General features: G+C 38.1%; 1 protein-coding gene across 1 annotated transcript in view; it reads left to right on the top strand.

Moving 5' to 3' along the window:
* Positions 1-19,215, top strand: part of LOC136035288 (myotubularin-related protein 10-B-like) — a 118,288-nt gene that overhangs the window by 25,248 nt on the left and 73,825 nt on the right. Inside the window, exon 3 of the mRNA XM_065716972.1 lies at positions 7,083-7,219. Within this exon, the coding sequence (XP_065573044.1) occupies positions 7,083-7,219 (137 nt within the window). The remainder of the gene's footprint in view (positions 1-7,082; positions 7,220-19,215) is intronic.

Below are 19,215 nucleotides of genomic sequence, written 5' to 3' on the forward strand. Positions count from 1 at the left end.
ATTCAAATAGAAGCAGACAAATTCGGGACATGCATTGTCTTCGATGACTGTTCGAAAGAATTGATCGACTCCTTTCAGGAATCCAATGAAAAGGGATTCTATGTAGAGTTGAAAAACGTCAATGTACGTGAAAATGAGAAGGGACATGTGTCTGTGTTTGTGACGACAGCTTCAGAAATTGGAGTCTTAACGGACCTACCGAACTTTCCGAAGAAAGTTGGACACTTGACTCATACCATCAAAGCAATTAAAGAAATTGCCCCAGCGTCGCTGGTTCATCTGAAAGGGCAATTGCTAAGTATTTCTACTGTAGAACAAGTTCAAGTGCCTGGCAAGTCCGGGCCATCAAGAGAATCGAAACTCCAGCGTGGAGAAATAGCAGATGCAACGGGCAAGATCAAAGTGACATTTTGGGGAGAAACAGGTGCCACCTTAGTCGAAGGAAAGTTCTATGATATACAGGATGCCACCGTAAAACACTTCGGAAGCACCGCCAATATTTCTGTCGGCAGCTCGACTTTTGTGCAGGAGACAGAACCATTTGAAATTCCAGACCACGTTTCTCAGTCCTTGACTGAAACCGCCAGCATCGTAGCATTGAAGCTTAAAAGTTCTCTACAATGTTTAGGCTGTAGCGGAACGACTATCATGAATAGCGGCAAATGGCGGAAATGCCAAAGTTGTGAAATGATATATAGAGATACACCAAACCTCAAAAGGTCTTTTGCTGGCAGCCACGCGATTCTTCACAATGCGGGGGAAACGTACACGGTGACGTTTTCTGACAACGCTGTCAAATCGTACGCTGAAACATTGGAGTCTTCTGGTGACGAAGATATTATCGATGCCCTTTTGGACTGTGAAACAGTGGAGATACTGTTGAATGACAACAGGTCTGTCGTTTTACACATCCAACCAAACAAAGCACAGACTACTCAAAACTGAAAATAATAGCCTTATCTGCTGTTATGCTTCATTATTTTCGTATTATTTGAACTGTATTTTAGTTTTGTGTCAAATTATAATGATTTCTGATGAATTAACTGGACAATTACCTTTAATAGTTGAACAGAAGAGGTCTACTATAAGCCACGAGTCGTTCCTTATTTCTTTGGGAATCATGAAACTTTTAAAATTTGAAATGTACATTAAGTTCACTCTTGAAGACATAAAGGCTGTATCTTGCTATGGAAGGTGTCAACCCCTCCGAACTTTCAAACTTTTATATTTTATATGAAATAATCTTTATACTAAAAACCGGATAACCGATTCTTACTTCAAATCTATCTCCCTGGTGTGAGAAACATGGTACCAATTTGTCCTTACTATAATATGAAACATAGATAACAATTTGTATTATGGTCTAACAGCCTATTGTTGTCTTCAACGCCCTCACATGTCTCACCATTGGGATTGACCTATTTTTTGTTTTACTTTATACCTTGCGACTGAAGTTGTCAACTCCTCTTAACTTTCAAACTTTTATGTTTCTTGTAATTACATATATTTACCCCTTTTACATTTTAGCCGAATCTTACTTACAAGTCCATCTCCCCGTGATGGACATGGTACCGTATCGTTATCAAGGCCTATCGATCGCCGTTGACAAACAAAATTCTATCTATTAGTTCAAAAGTTGATTTTTGAAACGAACTATAGGTACACCAAGTAGCCAAAATCGCTAACCCCTCATTGCCGAACACGACTATGGTCTAACAGTCTATTGTTGCTTACAAGTGTTTTACATGTCTCACAATTGCAATCGGCCTATTTTGGGTTTCAGTGTCTACCTTACTACTGAAGTTGTCAACCCATCTAAACTTTCAAAATGTTGTATCTCGTGAAGGAATAACTACTTACAAGTCCATTTCCCTCCGATAGACATGGTACCATATCGTTTCGACCATGAAACACACTGGCAAAAAATAATAGGTATACCAACTACCAAAATCTGCTAACCCTTCATCACAGAGTAACACTTTGGTTTTGTTTCTTCGCTATCTGTTACACGCTGAACTTGTCAACCCATCTAGGTTCTGAAAATGATATGTTCCAAAAAGAGTTTTTTCCTGAACTGATGACACAATCCGTAATCACATGGCTATAGGTTAAGTCAGGTTTTAAAGAAATACAGAACATCGAAAATAGGGACTAAATTGACTTTGCAGACGGTTGAACTTTATCCTTTTCAATCGTAGACATCGGGACTGGTGAAAACTTGCGACATCTTATACAACCTATTGGGTATTATGAAGCTGTCCGTAACTGTTCATGACCATTGGATGACCTTTATCCTTTTCAATCGTAGACATCGTGATGGATGAAAACTTGGAACAATATCTTATATAATCTAGTTGGTATTATAAAGCTATCCGTAACTTTACAGGATCAAAATACCATAGATGATACTCCATTAATTATTACGAAAACTTGGGACATTATCTTATACGACCTATTGGGTATTATGAAGCTGGCCGTAACTGTTCATGACCATTGGATGACCTTTATCCTTTTCAATCGTAGACATCGTGATGGATGAAAACTTGGAACAATATCTTATATAATCTAGTTGGTATTATAAAGCTATCCGTAACTTTACAGGATCAAAATACCATAGATGATACTCTATTAATTATTACGAAACTACCTCATTGTATCCTTTGCACCCGTTGCGTAAATACTTAATTCTAGGTTACAGTGAGTGATAGACCATCGATACAAACTTTCTTGCCGTCAAATTTACAGAGATCGAATACAATGTGCACCAATTTGCACAAATTTCTAGCCCAAAGTGAACCGATTCTTACTTACAAGTCCCTCTCCCGTGATAAGACATCAATTTCACTGGAAACAAATAAATGGGTACGCCAACTAGCAAAAGTTTCAAACCCCTCATCACTGAAGATGATTGTAGCTTAATAGCCGATTATTACTTACAAGTCCCCTACATGTCTTTCTTACCAACACTGGAACCAAATTGGTCTTATCATCAAATACACCGGAAACAAATAATAGGTACACCAACTCGCAAAAGTTGCAAACCCCTCATTGCAACTAGCAAAAGTTGCAAACCCCTCATCGCTGAAGATGATTGTAGCCTAACAGCCGATTATTACTTACAAGTCCCCTACATGTCTTACCACTGGAACCAAATTGGTCTTACCATCAAATACAACGGAAACAAAAGATAGGTACACCAACTAGTAAGAGTTGCGAACCCATCATTGCCTAGGATGATTATGAGCTAACAGCCGACTGTTGCTTACAAATCCCCTATATGTCTCTCACAATTGTTATCGGCCTATTTTTGGTTTCAGTGTGTAACTTACTACTGAAGTTGTCAACCCCTTTAAACTTTCAAACTGGTATATCTCATGAAGGAATCTTTGTACAAAAAAATGGATGACATATACTTTGATCAGCTCATCAAAAGCTATCGACTGCCGTCGAAAAAAAAAATCTATCTGTTTTAGTTCAAAAGTTGACTTTTTAAACTCTAATTTCTTTAGCAATGAGAGAACTTTTAAACTTTAAAAGATACATCTAATACCATTTTTCTACCGCAATCCCAAGTGCGAATAGCCGAATAATAAACTCAGCTGAAATCACGAACAGAAATGGGTAGAAACAATAGAAGGCAGCACTTTCGGACCCGTGGGAAAATGCCGCTTTTTTGCTTCTCTAAATTTTTCTATTTATCACTCGAAGAAGATATATTGGCTGTGGGGCAGGGTAACTGTCGCATATATTTAACACTTATAGATTTTAGTCCATCTTCAATTTGAAACTGGTGCCTGCCTGCTTGCCTGCTAGAACGGAGCTTTCCACTCGAAAGCAGAAACATGGTTTGATGAAACGAAAGCTTGGCTGCATAACTTCAGATAGTCCTCTCTGACATAGGCTATACAACTCCTCTTCACTTCACACACTATAGGCTCTGGCTCAAGGACAAGCAAAAACCATCCTTTTTGGCCCCAGGCAAGAGTTCTACGAAGCTTTCCAAAATGTAAAGTCATATTCATCAATCCGGCCTAAGGTCCACACTTTCCGTAAAAACCGCAGAGGTTAGACCCTTACCACTTTCTAGGAATAAGCTGAAATCGGGGTGCTAGGAACAAAAAAAAAAACCCACGACAAAACCAAAGTGTTGCTCTCGCAACACAATTATGGTCTGACAGATTGTAAAAATGTACTACTTGTCTCTTTTTAACACTCCTTATCAGTAATTGATGTCCTGTTCCTGTCAATAAAAAGTCTAGACTGACTACTTGCTTTTTATTTCTTAACATCTCAATGCAATATTTTATCATCGTGCTGTTGGGCTGCATCTTCTAGATCCTTGGCAATTTTATCCACGACCTCCATTTCATACCTCTTCAATTCATACTTTTATGTCTTCTTTACTTCCCTTACTTTCCTCTTATTCTCATATGATCAATCACTAAAGTAAATTCTTGCATAAACCTCTCTTCTTTAAGGAGAAAGTGTACGCCATAGTTCATGGCTTTTCATATCATTGACCTTAAATACTTTTGGAAGTTTATGTTACAATCAGGACAAGAAATGTATTTCCGGATTCTCTTATGTATTGGTATCTCTAATGGATAAAGATGGAAAATCCTAACCCGAATTATGATATAACAATGTGTTTTGTATTAATATAGCGTATTTTATGCTCACATCACTCTTGAATACTGTGTTTTTCTTGAAAAGAAAAAAACAAATTTCTAGCAATATTGTACACCCCTTGGTGATTATCTTTTTCTTTAAATTGCTAAATACACCTTCCCCAATCTGTGCGTGGCGTACAGAACTACCTTTACTATATTCTACTGGAAGGAGCCTTTTCCCTCCTCCTGAAATGAGTTAGACTTCTCACGAAATGGTATCCTGGGTATGCCAGTAATTTCAGTATTTGAAATGGTCTAAAAAATTGTCAATACTGCAGATTTTCAAGCATGTCTAAGAGAATACGTTCAGAAACTAATAACCTAGTAGTTTAGTCATGTCACTGGACCCCATTTTCGAATGTGCAAAATGTGTCTGTGTATATCAGCCCTCCTCTCCAAAAAAACTTACCAAGTGTGTAACAATATAGATAAAAACCGCACAGCATTTCCTTGATTAGATGGTATTTCATGTGAAGATGGTTGTCGATTTATGTTCATTAGCCGAATTTGCAAATACCTCGGATTGAACCGTAAAAATTTAAGTCAGCAATAATAAAAGCATAGAAATTAAACAACAAAAACCATGTACTTGTAAATAGCTTATCAGTCAAGTAGACATTAAAAGAGTACGTAGGCCTAATATAGGAAAAAATCAAACGTTGAAAAAAATTGGAAAAGTAAGAAAAAAACAAAGAAGAAAACATATGTTCTTAGGGAAGGATAAAAAAAAAAAATAAACTGGATAATTTTGTTCGCGTATTCAAAGGCTGGGTTTCATCAACAGAAGAAAAGAAAAAAAAAATGAACTCTTGTACCTTTTTTCAGTGAATTCAGGCTCAAGACTCCAATCTTGTTTCCACTTTGACTAGGTTTTCAAGTTTTTTTTTTGTTTTTGCTTAGCCCACTTTCTTGAAAATTCTTATTTAAAAAATTCAGTCTGATGCTCAATTATTTCACTAAAGTGAAAAGAAAATATAGAAAAGGGGGCATAATATTTCAAATAAGGACAATGGAAAATAACAAAAAAAGTCACTAATAATACAAGTCCGAACACTTGAAATGTTATACTCGTTTTTCTGTATTTTCATTTCGTTATATTTGTGAATATAAAGGTAGTGGGGGTCTAAGAAATCATACACTCAATTGAACTTATACGAGGAGGTACAACAAAAGATAAAGATCTTTCAGAGCCATTGCTGGTGCATAGGAGGTAGAATTGACGTTTCAATTGCTGGGTCTTTTTTACAGGTGCAAGTAGCAAGCCTGTCCTCTAATCCTGCTGTAGTGGTGATCGATTCCTTGGCCTTGTGTTTCCAAAAAGAGCCTAAACTCACTATACTACGACAAGGTTGCAAGGAGATATAATACATTTTTAATTATGACTCAGAGATTGCTATATTATACTACCGAAGCGTCGTTAGCTCCATTATCGGTTCCTAAAAGTGTGATCGTGAAAATTCATCTTATCGTATTCTTGACTTCGCTAAGGGCAATTCATCTTCAATTCGATACTAAACCCGTTCCCTTATGTCAACTAGCAGCTGACAAAATTGGGACATTCGACTTTGAGATCCTGAGTGACCCACCTTCTTATTCTGTTCTGGGACCAATTGACCTTTTGTGAGAAAAAAAAAACCTTGACGGAGTTGCTGATTTGTTAACGGAGATGATGTCTTCCTTAAAGCAGAAGAATGGTTTTTGACTACGTGCTATTTCCGAACTTCTGCTCGTATGTCCTATATCAAATCCTAGTATCTGCATTTTGCAAGTATTTGAGAAAGTCCTAGAATATGCTTTTATTCGTTTATGAAAAGAGAAAAGATGAAGGTGCTCTGTCAATAGGCTTGACAAGAGAAGAGAAAAAGAAAGATAAAGGTTGGAAAAAAGAAAATAAGTTCTATCCATAGGTTTTCCGAAGCCCATTTTGTTCCCGTCTTTTAGCACGCCCTTTACCTCCAGTCGTAGATACTAGATTTTGTTGTCCTAGTTTGTACTAGGTTTAGGGCGTCAGAAACCGGTGGGATATGTTTTTACCTTCAGATACTAGCCCATATGTCAAAAAGTATAGTAGATAGAAACATTATGAATGTGCCATTGGATCTGCCTTTATCTCAAAACATACTTTTCTCGTAAACACTAGGCTTTGACACAAGGCAGTCGTACTTTAGTGGTGTTTGAAGTGCCAAGAATTTCTGGAAAAATGTACTATGCTGTAGGGTTATCTCTACAGAAAAACTACACATAACTAACAAATGACTACAAACAAGAAAGAGCTAAAAATAGAGAAAAACTCTGTAGTATATTTCTCATAGTGATAGTTAAAATTTTACTGTATCTTACTAAGGCATTTTCTCCATAAAGAGTTGCTTAACTAAATATCTTATTCAAATAAGTCATTTTGTTTTCTTGAAGGTGAAACGGTGATAGCTTTGGCCCCTCACGTGTTGAAATTCTCACCCCTTTGTGAGAGGAAGCATGGAGTCAGTGGTGATTTGTTTATTACTAATTTCAAGATCTCTTTTGTTACGCCCCAAGATGCCGCCGATGCAGTAAGTTCTCTAATTGTACTCTTAATCATAGTTTAAATTTTTTCCGAATTTTTACGAGGGAAAAATTGGACATTTTCAGTCCAAGTAGTGCGTTGCGTTTTATTCAGTACCAAAAAGTTCCCAAAGGAGGCATTTAGTAAAGAACAAAAGATAAATAAGAACTTTCTGTAGGATCGACTTTTTTTCTAAAAAAAAACTTTGTTTTTAGTAATCTTTACAAGATGGACATAGACTACATAGATTTGGAAACGAAAAAAAATAGTAATCTTCATAAGATGATATAGACTACATAGATTTGGAAACTATATAAACAATGTAAATATTGGAAAATCCAAAAGTCTTTAAAGTCGAAAAGCACAGAAAGAGGAACAGAAAAAAACGCCCGTTAATACCTTAATGCCCTTAGCCATTCCAGATATATTGCAAATACGCCGTTTTAACATACATGCTTAATGAAACATTCCATACAGCATGCCCTGAAAGCTTTAGCTTAATGCCTTTATCCGTTCCTAATGTATCGCAAAAGACCCTTATGTCAAACTAGGATGCATATAGTGTATTTTGATTTAGCTTTAAAATTCTTTTTAAAGCTGAAAAAAAATTGAGAAACTGAAAATAAAATTTAAAGCTAAAACCACTGAAAATAAAATATGATGCCCTTACTGTTCCCGAGACATTTTATCTATGCTGTTTTGATAACCTGGATGTGCTTAAACTGTTTTGATTTAGTTCAATAGTAGTATCAGAAGCAGTAAAAGTAGTAGCCCTGAAAGTTACAACTTATAACACCCTCAGTTGTTCTTGAGGTATTGTTCAGAAGTGTTATTGACAATCAGCATACTCATAGTGCCTTTTTATTTACTGTTAAAGCAACATGAACTTTCACTGCAAGTTTCTACTTTATACCCTATTCCAGTTCTAAGATATCCCCCCTCTGCCATTTTTACAACGTGGATGCACATAAACTTTTTTGTTTTAGTTCAATAGTAGCAGTAAAAATAGCAGCAGTACTAGTTGTAACAGTAGAAACAGCAATATTAGTTTGTATATAGCACCTTTTGGTTGGTTTGACACCCCTCAACATGCACTGTAAGTCTCAACTTAATACTCTAAGCTGTTCCTGGAATATAGCTGCTGCGCCCTTTTGATAATCTGCATTTACAAAGTGTGTTTCGATTTAGTTCAACATCCCCCTCAATATTCCCTGAAAGTAGTCACAAGTAGATGTGGTTGCAACGATTGTGATTAATGCATTTATTTAACCCAAGCTCCTATAAAGAAAAAGCAATATAAGCAAGCATAGCACACACAGCAAGAATAAACACAAACACTAACAAAGCAAAGCAAAGCAATCATAATCACTACATCTCCCTTCTTTTCACTTTAACTAATTGGTTCACAATACACCAGTACTGCACCATATCATCACTATCTGAGATATCACTAAATTTATTTACATTCCGAGAAGGCGCTAGGCTCGCTTCTCTATCGTGTATTCTAATTACACATAAGGCTTGTTACACCAGTAAAATCTACTATCACACTTGAAGTTTTTTTTTTTTTTTTTTTTTTTTTTTTTTTTTTTTTTTTTTTTTACGAGTACGAGAAGGCGCTAGGCTCACTTCTCTCATATGTACTCTCCTGGTATACACATTGCATACTTTTCACTTCACACAACTATTTACAGGTTCAATCTCTTTGGCGGGTTGATCACTCTTGCGGATCGTGTTCTTGCACCGACTTGGGGGAGAGGTGCTGCTCCACATGGCTGAAATGAGGCTTCAGATGAGGTGAGCTCTGTCTCCACTCGGTCTAGTGGTGCTGAGGAGCGCATCGGTGATCTGCTGAGCTGATTTCCAGGTGGTGACAGTGATTTTTGAGCCGGAATTTCTTTGTTTGGAGTAGAGAATGGGGTCGAAGATATGACAGTTGGCCCACCAAGGTCTCTAGTCTCCGAGTCAATACCAAGGCAGCTTGAGAGGTGAACTCTATTCCGTCTTATGACAGACCCGTCGTCTGTCTCAACTACGTAGGATCGAGGGGCCTCAGACTGGGCAATTACTCTTGCTGGGCTCCATTTGCCACCCGGAGTCTTCTGCACGTATACTGATTTCCCTACTTCTACTGACGGAAGAGGCCTAGACGTCGCATCATACTGACACTTCTGTTGTCTCTGGAGAGCTGTGTGTTTCTCCAAAAACTTGCGATTGCTGACCACTTTCTTTTTTAGGTGGTCAGTGGTACATGGCAGAAGTGTCCTCAATTGACGACACATCAGAAGCTGGGACGGCGAGGCTAGTCCATCCACGGGTGTGTTCCTGTATTCGAGCAGTCCCAAGTATGGGTCTTCACCGTTTTCTGATCCCTTCGTCATGAGGCTCTTTGCTGTCTGGACAGTCTTTTCCACAAGGCCGTTGGACTGGGGGTAGATTTGACTTGATGTTCTGTGAGTGAATCCCCATGTCCTGGCAAAATCTTGGAATTCAACCGAAGAGTACTGAGGGCCATTGTCAGATATTAGTATAGATGGGATGCCATATCTGGCGAAATGAGATTTGAGTTTGGAGATGACGGCCTTTGACGTAGTGGAGCTGAGTTTGTCTACTTCGAAAAAACGGCTATGATAGTCCACTGTTACAAGATAGTCACTATTGTTGAGCGTGAATAGGTCGGATGCAACTTTTTGCCAAGGAAGACATGGTATTTCGTGACTGATCATAGGCTCTCTTTGGTTTGATGGCATGTTTCTAGCACATATTTGGCAACTACAAACACACTGCTCAATGTCTGCGTTCAGGCCAGGCCAATAAACCAGCATTCTGGCTCTTTGCTTGGTCTTTTCTACTCTAAGATGAACAGCGTGGAGTTGTCTCAGGATGTCTGGCTGTAATATCTTGGGTATGATCAATCTCTCGCCTATGAAGATGATCCCTTTGTTTGTTGACAGTTCATGCTGGATATTCCAGAACGAACGTGCCTCTGACTGGCATGTTTTTTTGCTTTTCGGCCAGCCTTCATGGATTGTTTTTGCCAGAATCCTGAGTTGGCTATCTTTGGAAGTTTTTTCTTGGATTCGTAGGATTTTCTCATCACTTACAGGAATATGTCTAGAGATCTGATGAACATACACGTCTATTTCTGTCGCTAGTTTCTCATCGATATCCGGAAGGTAGTGACGAGAAAGAGCGTCGGCGATTGGTATTTCTGAACCTGGCCGGAATTGTAGATGAAGATCGTATGGTTGGAGTTGTACCATTAGTCTCTGTACCCTTGGAGGGGCCTTGTGAATAGGGTTTCTGACTATTGTCTCAAGCGGGCGGTGATCAGCGATTACGTTGATGCGTCTCCCATAGAGGTAGTGGTGAAAGTGCTTGCATCCATAGACAATAGCGTACAGCTCATTTTCAAGATGGGAGTACTTTTGCTCGGTTTTGCTAAGTGCACGGGACGCATATGCTACTACCTCTCCATCACTACAGAGGTTTGCTCCCAAGCCATGACTGGACGCGTCGAGTTTCAGCTCCACATTCATGCTCTTGTAGTTGAAGAAGGAGATGCCTGACACGATTGACTGCTTGAGCTCTACCAGCGTCTGGTCATTTTCGGGACTCCAAGAGAATGGCTGACATTTGAGTATGTCTCGAAGGCTTTTATTTCTAGTAGACAGGTCGGGAATGTATTTTGCGAGGTAGTTCAACATTCCAAGGAGGGTAAGCAGCTCTTCGCGACTCTGAGGTCTGGGCATCTCTTCGATGGCTCTCAGTTTTTCTGGGTCTGGTTTCATATTATCGGCTCCAATTACGTGCCCAAAATAGCATACGCTGCTTGCACTGAAGCTGCATTTATCCTTGTTGAATTTAACACCTTTTTCTAGTGCTCTTTCCATAACGGCTTGGAGTCTTTCATCATGCTCTTCTTGGTTTGCTCCATACACTAGAATATCATCAATAATGATGGCTACTCCTTCCAGCCCTTCAAATGCTTCTTCCATACGGCGCTGAAACTCATCTTGTGCTGAAAGTAAGACAAAGGGCATTCTTAGGAATCGATAACGCCCGTATATGGTGCTGAATGTTGTCATCTCAGATGCAGTTGCAGAAAGGACTAATGACCAGTACCCTGACCGAGCATCCATTTTGCTGAACACCTTTGCACCATGCAGCTTGGCTGTAACATTTTCTAAGGTAGGTACGGGATAGTAAGGGCGCTTCATGCATTTGTTGAGGTCTACTGGGCCTATGCATAGCCTTACAGTTCCATTACAGATCATCACCATTGAATTTACCCATTCTGTGGGCTCCGTGACTTTTTCAATGATCCCGTCTCTTTCCATTCTGTTAAGTTCGTCCTGGAGTTTGTCTTTTAGTGCCTCTGGTACCCTTCTGGCCGGATAGACGGTTGGTATGGACCCATCTTTTAGATGGATGTTGCATTCCCCTTCAAGTCGGCCAGTGCCTTCAAAGAGCCTTTTGTACTTCTCGTCTATGCTGGTTTGTTCCGCATTAACATTGAGTACCAGTTTGATGAGGTTCAAGTCTATGCTGGATCGATATTCCACTATTGGGGTCGATGCTGAGTCGACTATATAGAATTTGTGAGCACCCCTAGGATACTGTTTGTGGCTACAGTTAAGGTCACAAGTGCCAATGACAGGGATCCTAGCACCACAGTAGCTGGTCAGTCGCTGATTAGTTGATTGCAGATTCGGCTTTGGGTCAAGCTTGTCGAAAATGTTTTTGGGAATGACATTGCTTGGGCTCCTGTGTCAATTTTGAAGTTGACTGAAAGCAAGTTGTTTAAGGTCATTGGGATAAGGGCTTCATCTTTGCCACTACCTTTGTCAATGGCATACAGGAAAATTGTTTCTTGATCATCGACTGCCTCTCTGAATGACTCAGTTTCTTCATCAATGGTGTTTACGTTTTTGTTGCTGCGACAGACCCTTGCGAAATGGTTTGGCTTCTTGCACTGTGTACATATTTTCCCCTTCGCTGGACATGCATGATTGGTCGAGTAAGATCCACCACAAAAATAGCATTCTCTACCCTTGGTGTGGTTATTAACAGAAGCTTTCTGATTTCGGAAGCTATTCCGGCTTGGACCACGTGTGATTGCATCAACTTCCTGCTTGATAGATATTGGTTTACTACCACTGAATGATTTTAGCTGAGCTTGGGTTGTTTCGTAGGTTCTACATCTTGACACTGCACTCTCAAGAGTTAATGAGTCACCTTCCGCTAACAGTTTTCTCTCGAACAGCTTGGTTTCTAATTCCACAGACAATTCGGTCACGAATCATTTCATCTTGTTCTGTGTACAGACATGGTTTGGCCAATGTTTTAATTCTGTGATGTACCTTTCAATACTTTCGTTTTCTAACTGGTCCCTCTTCTCGAAGATATATCTTGCAAACACAGTGTTTTTCTTTGGGCTTGGATAGTCTTTAAAGTATTTGATAAGGGGTTCAATTCTGTTGGCGTCACTCTTTTCCATTTCGAAAGTATTGAAGATCTCTCGTCCCTTTTCTCCCATCCAGATAAGCAGGTAGGCACAATGAGATTTTTCTGTCTTTTCTGCCAGCGGTCCTATAAGCATCAACCGGGCATGCTGTTCAAATCGATTCCATTCATCTGCCAAGGAGGTGGCATCCCAGTTGATGGATGGCTGTTGGACTTCCATAGTGCTGTTAGATTTCAATGCCGATAATCCCACTTCTGACACCATGCAACGATTGTGATTAATGCATTTATTTAACCCAAGCTCCTATAAAGAAAAAACAATATAAGCAAGCATAGCACACACAGCAAGAATAAACACAAGCACTAGCAAAGCAAAGCAAAGCAATCATAATCACTACAGTAGTCACGAATTTTAGACAGTAGTAGCAGTTGTAGTGGTATTAATAGTACCAGTTACAGTAGTACTAGTCTGCACATAGTTTTTATTGGTTAGTTTGACATCCCCCTTAATATGCTTTGAAATTAATACCCTATTTCAACTTAATACCCTAGGCCATTCCTGGGATATTGTTGATGTGCCCTTTTGGCAACCGGCATGCATATAGTGTGTTTTAATTTAGTTCAACATTCCCCTAAATCCTAGCAGTAGTAGCAGTAGCTGAAGAGGCAGCAGCAGTAGTGGAATCGGTACACACCGATTGCCTCTTGATCACTTTAACATCCCTCTCAACGTGCCCCGAAACTCTCAACTTCATACTGTAAACTGTTCATGAGGAATTGCTCATACACCCTTTTTGTAACCTGACTGTACGTATTTTATTTTAATTCAGTTCAACACTCCCCTAACTATTTCCTGAAAGTTTCACCTTAATATCCTTGGTCTCAGTAGAAGTAGTAGTCGTAGCAGAACTAGTAGTAGCAATAGTAGTAACATGCATTAAGTGTCTTTTGGTCAATTGAACATCCCCTTAACATGTCAGAAGATTTTCAACTTAATACTAAGACATTGCTTGTATACCCTTTGGACAACCTGCATGTACATAGTGTGATTTGACTTATTTAAAACCACTCCTGAACATTACCTGAAAATTTTACAATAATGCCATTAGACTCAGTAGAAGCCGTAGCAGTTGCATAGACCTAGTGCCTTTTGGTCAGCGGAAAATCGCCCTCTATATGTCCTGAAAGTTTCAAATTAATGCTCCAAATCGTCCCTGAGATATTGCTGATACGTGGTTTTAGCAATCTACTTGGACGAAGCGTGTCTGGATGTAATTCAAGATCCCCCTAATCCTTCTGTGAGAGCTTTACCTTAATGCTCTTAGCTTTAGTTGTAGAAGTAGTAGAAGCATTAGTAGCAGTATGCACATAGCACCTTTTATTTTTTTAACATTTCCTCAACATACACTGAAACTTTCAACCTAATATCCTGAGCTGTTCATGGGATATTTCTGACACTTCCTTTTGACAACCTGCATGCACATAATCCCTTTCAGTTCAACATCCTCTCAACATTTCTTTAGTTTTAGGAGTAGTAGTAGTAGTATTAATAATAATAATTAATAGCAATAGTAGTAGCAGTAGTAGCAGTAGTGGCATACAAAGATTGTCTTTCCGTTAGTTTAATAACCCCAACAACAAGCAAAGTAAGTGTCGACTTAATAGTAAAAGTCGTTACTAAGATATTGCGTGTACGTCCTTTTGACAACTGTGCATGCACACAGTGTCTTCTGATTTAATTCAACTTCTCTCTCAATATTTCCTGAATTTTCCACCTTCATACCCTTAGCCTTAGTAGTAGTAGAACTCATAGAAGTAGTATTAGTAGTAGGAGTATTAGGAGTTGTAGTAGTATTAGGAGTATCAGTAGTAGCAGTAGTAGTGATACTACTGTCTGTTTAGTCTATTGAACATCCATCTCATCATGCCCTGGAATTTTCAACCTAGTACTCTGAGCTGTTCCCTAAGATATTGTTGATAGTAGGAGAATTGGTAGTAGTAGTAATAGGGGTTGACATCGCAAGAAGCCTAATTTGACCCTTTCAACTATGCAGAACAAGATGGCCCTTTTTAAGTGACCAAAACTATTGGAGGGCAAATACGCTCCTTTATTCCCCAAACACATCTGATCAAAATTTTGAAACAGCCATTTTGTTGAGCATAGATGAAAATTCCAATAATTGTACCTCTGGGGATGATATACCCCCCCCCCCCAGCCCTTGGGAAAGGGCTTGATGTCATGACATTTGCCTATTGATTACATATAGTGTTTGTTATTGGGAAATATACAGGCATTTTTTTTGGGGGGGGATTCCTGCGCGGGGGATTTTCTACGGGGCTCATTTCCTGGGGAAGAAAGCGTCTGGGTGGATAATTTTTTTACGGGGAAGGGGGATTTGCCAGACTTCGTATACGGATTTTGTTGATCTGACTCTGTCTCTCAATTCTTCTTTTTAAAACAGTAAAAAACTTTAGCGTAAAGAGCGGGGCGTTGATGAGGAAGCAGCCACTTTCATATACGAAGTAATTTCTGTTCGTTTTAAGTTTTAATGTCGCTCCTTACTTTCAGTTTAAAAACTTGTTTTTTTTTTATTTAATTTCTGAACGTTTTTGAATCAATGCATGTTTTGATTTTGGCTCTCCGCAGAGGAATAATTAAAACGAAATTTTTTTTTTCTTTTTTGGCTAAATGGCTTTCTCATAATTTTGATCGAATGATTTTGAGAAAAAAGAGCGGGGAGGAAGCCTAGTTGCCCTCCGATTTTTTGGTTAATTAAAAAGATAACTAGGACTTTTAATTTTTTACGAATATTTTAATTAGTAAAAGATTACGTAGCTTATAAATTAGCTTACGTAAAGAACTTTTGTATTCTCATATTTTTATTACATATATGAGGAGGTTCGCCCCCTTGTCAGATCCTCGCTCTTTACACTAAAGCTTAAATTTTGTCCCAGTTCATTAAGAATGACCCCAGAATCACAAAAGCCGTAGAATAATTAGTTGAAATTACTAAAAATACTTTAGCGTAAAGAGCGAGGTATTAGGAGGAGGTGAGCCCCTCAAATGGGTAATAATTTCTGTTTGTTTTAAGTTTTAATGCTGTTCCTTACTTAAAGCTGAAAGAACTTTTTCATATTTATTTTTTCATTGTTTTTTTTTTTAAATAATGCTAGTAAATCCTGCGCTCCCTTCATGGAGATTTTCTTCCCCCATGACAAATTATCGATGGAAAGTTCCCCCAGCATATCCCCCTCTTCTCAACCCCTCCCCCAACCAAAGCAATCCTCCTGAAAACGCCTGTACACTTCCCAATAACCATTACTATATGTAAGCATTGGTCAAAGTTTGTAACTTGTTGCCCCTCCCATGGGGACTGCGGGGGAGTAAGTCGTTCCCAAAGACATAGTTATAAGGTTTTTCGACTACGATGAATAAAATGGCTATCTCAGAATTTTGATCCGTTGACTTTGGTAAAATAATTAGCGTGGGAGGGGGCCTAGGTGCCCTCCAATTTTTTTGGTCACTTAAAAAGGGCACTAGAACTTTTTATTTCCGTTAGAATGAGCCCTAGGTCAATACGATCACCCCTGAAAAAAAACAACAAATAAACACGCATCCGTGATCTGCCTTCTGGCAAAAAATACAAAATTCCACATTTTTGTAGATAGGAGCTTGAAACTTCTACAGTAGGTTTCTCTGATACGCTGAATCTGATGGTGTGATCGTTAAGATTCTATGACTTTTGGGGGGCGTTTCCCCCTATTTTCTAAAATAACGCAAATTTTCTCAGGCTCGTAACTTTTGATGGGTAAGACTAAACTTGATGAAACTTGTATATTTAAAATCAGCATTAAAATGCGATTCTTTTGATGTAGGTATTGGTATCAAAATTCCATTTTTTAGAGTTTTGGTTACTATTGAGCCGGGTCGCTCCTTACTACAGTTCGTTACCACGAACTGTTTGATAACACCTGAAACATAAAGAACGTTTAATTTGAATAAGAAGTTTTTTTGATGTGCTAAACGCTTTAGCGTAAAGAGTGAGGGACTGATGGGGGGCAGTCCTTCTTATATACGGAATAATTTCTTTATTTTTAGGTTTTAATGCTACTCCTTACTTGCTATGTTAAAGCATACGTAAGTTTTAATAGTACCGTTTAAAGTTGGAGCAAACGTAAATTATCTTATTGGAGGGTTGCCAATCCCTTATAATTTTAAAACATGGTAAGGAAGTAACAAAGGAATGAACACAGGAAAGAATACAGGAACAAAAACAGTAAAAGATACAGGAACAAAGGAGCAAAAGAAGCCAAAAACAAAGACAGGCACGAAAAGTGGACAAAACAAAGGGAAAAAACAGCTTCAGGGTAATCAGGAAGGGTGTGTGAAAGCACAGAATGGCTGGCTTCCCCCCTCCATTGTATTTCCTGGCAGAAGGGTCAGGAACTTAATATCAGCATCACTAGTAGGGGCTGTAAATTCTAGTACTGAATTCTTTACCTTTTATTAGCACTAAAATGAGATATACTTTCTGACAAAAACTATTTTTTTTGGTAGCACGGCCATCATTGATAACACATTGACAATGTATTTCGCTCTTAACTAGTTTTCTTTTTTTATGGCCATTTTGCATAAAAGAGTGTTCTTAGGATGTTCAGTGGGGGCTCAATCAATTGTAAATGAAATGATCTAGTGCAATTTTGAAGGATCAAATGTGATTAAATAAAATTAAGATGCGATTTTCCAGTGAAAATTGTATTTTTGGCACTATTAATAAACACACTTTTTTTCGTGGCAAAATATATAATAGTTGGTATAACATCATACGACTGTCAAAGTACAAAAGAAAAACGAGCACAAGATGAAGAATTACAAGAACAAAAGTGAGAAGACACAGGAGCGATGGAGTGAAGGAATGCAGCAAAATAGAGGCAGGAACTACAATAGGATCAAACAGAGGGACAAACAATTCAACGAGTACATGAATATACAAGTGTCTCAAATCATGTTGTTCTAATTTTACAATGAAGCAATCTATCTGATAAATCAAAAATCTCTTGCAGAAACATTTTTTTTTATTAAGAAATCTTGTTATAGATAACTAGGAACCGTCTCTAACTCCCACCCAATACCTAGTTTGGAAACAATCACGTGACTTTATACGGAGGGGAAGGTGGATATTTCTCCATTCTTCAATAGTTCCAGTTGATTTTCTAAGCTTCAATGAAAGTAAATTTCTTTTTCTTTCCTTGGACTCTTTGGTTAGTAGCTATTGTTTTGAGTAAAGAACCTGTAAAATGAACCTGGGATTTACTGTAATTTTTCTATAGTAAATATCCAAATTTTGAATTTACTGTTTCAATTTCGAAGGTGTTTTTATTTTATTTCACAACCAAATCCAAATTAAATGGTTTCTTTGGATTAAGAGAAAGTCTGACCAGATTAGTCAACTTTTAAGTAAGACTGCTAGCAATCTATTTTTTTCAAAAATAGTTTTCATACTAGACTAATGAATTACATATGAGTATTTGTTGGATGTAGATATATAGATGATGTAGATATGAATTAATAGGTGTTTTTATTCGCTTTTAAGTTATTTTTTTTTATAAGCATTAGCTCAACTAGAATTCTATGCTTTAACTGGCTATTATCCAATATGGTCTGCACGGCCCATGCTTTTATCTTTTGCTATATTGTCTCGAAGTACAGTCGGGCCCTCTCTTATGTTTTTAATCCCCTCCCAAAAAATGCACTGTGGAGAATAAATAATGAGTGGAGTCACGAATACTTCAATGCATTATCCAAAATTACAAAACACTAAGTCTCTCAGGTTTTGAACTTAAATTTGTAACAGGCTAGAAGAATTCTAGGATTTATTATTGTCTTACCACTGCGACATCTAAAAGATAATAGAAGACGCTATTTGTAGCATATATAAAATTAGCATCGAAGTAATCTATTTAAGAGACTTTTGACTAAACGATTCATATTATATCTTTCATCAATGTTACCTGGCCCTTTCAGAAGCCTTATAGATTAAGTCTGATGAACCAACAGTTGACAACATTCAAAGAGGAGACTCATTGCTGGTCTTGATTCTAATCAATCAAATAAGGGATGGGATACCCAAGACTTCCTTTTTGTGTTACAGCATGAAGAATGCTATTACTTATATATTAATATATGTGTTCATTCGTATTATTTTTGAAGAGATTTTCTAGTATTATACGATCAAAAACGATTCCTGGCATTTATCTTCAATACAAGGGGACCAACCTTTGATCGGTGATAAGAAAGACATTTTTTGAATCTCTTTCGCCGAAACAACTTTAATTTCATTTTTCATTTATCCGGTAACCCTTTTGCATATTTATACCAGCAAGTTCTTAGGTCTCTTAGCTCCCTTAGAATTTTGTATATTTTTTCGGCATTTTCATTGAGAAATTTTAAGAGAAAACAATGTCCCGCCCCAGGACTTGAAAATTGCATCTTCAATTTTCACCTTACCTTTACGAATTACTTAACTTGTCACACGA

This window comes from Artemia franciscana, chromosome 14 (assembly GCF_032884065.1).
Source record: "Artemia franciscana chromosome 14, ASM3288406v1, whole genome shotgun sequence".
NCBI lineage: Eukaryota > Metazoa > Arthropoda > Branchiopoda > Anostraca > Artemiidae > Artemia > Artemia franciscana.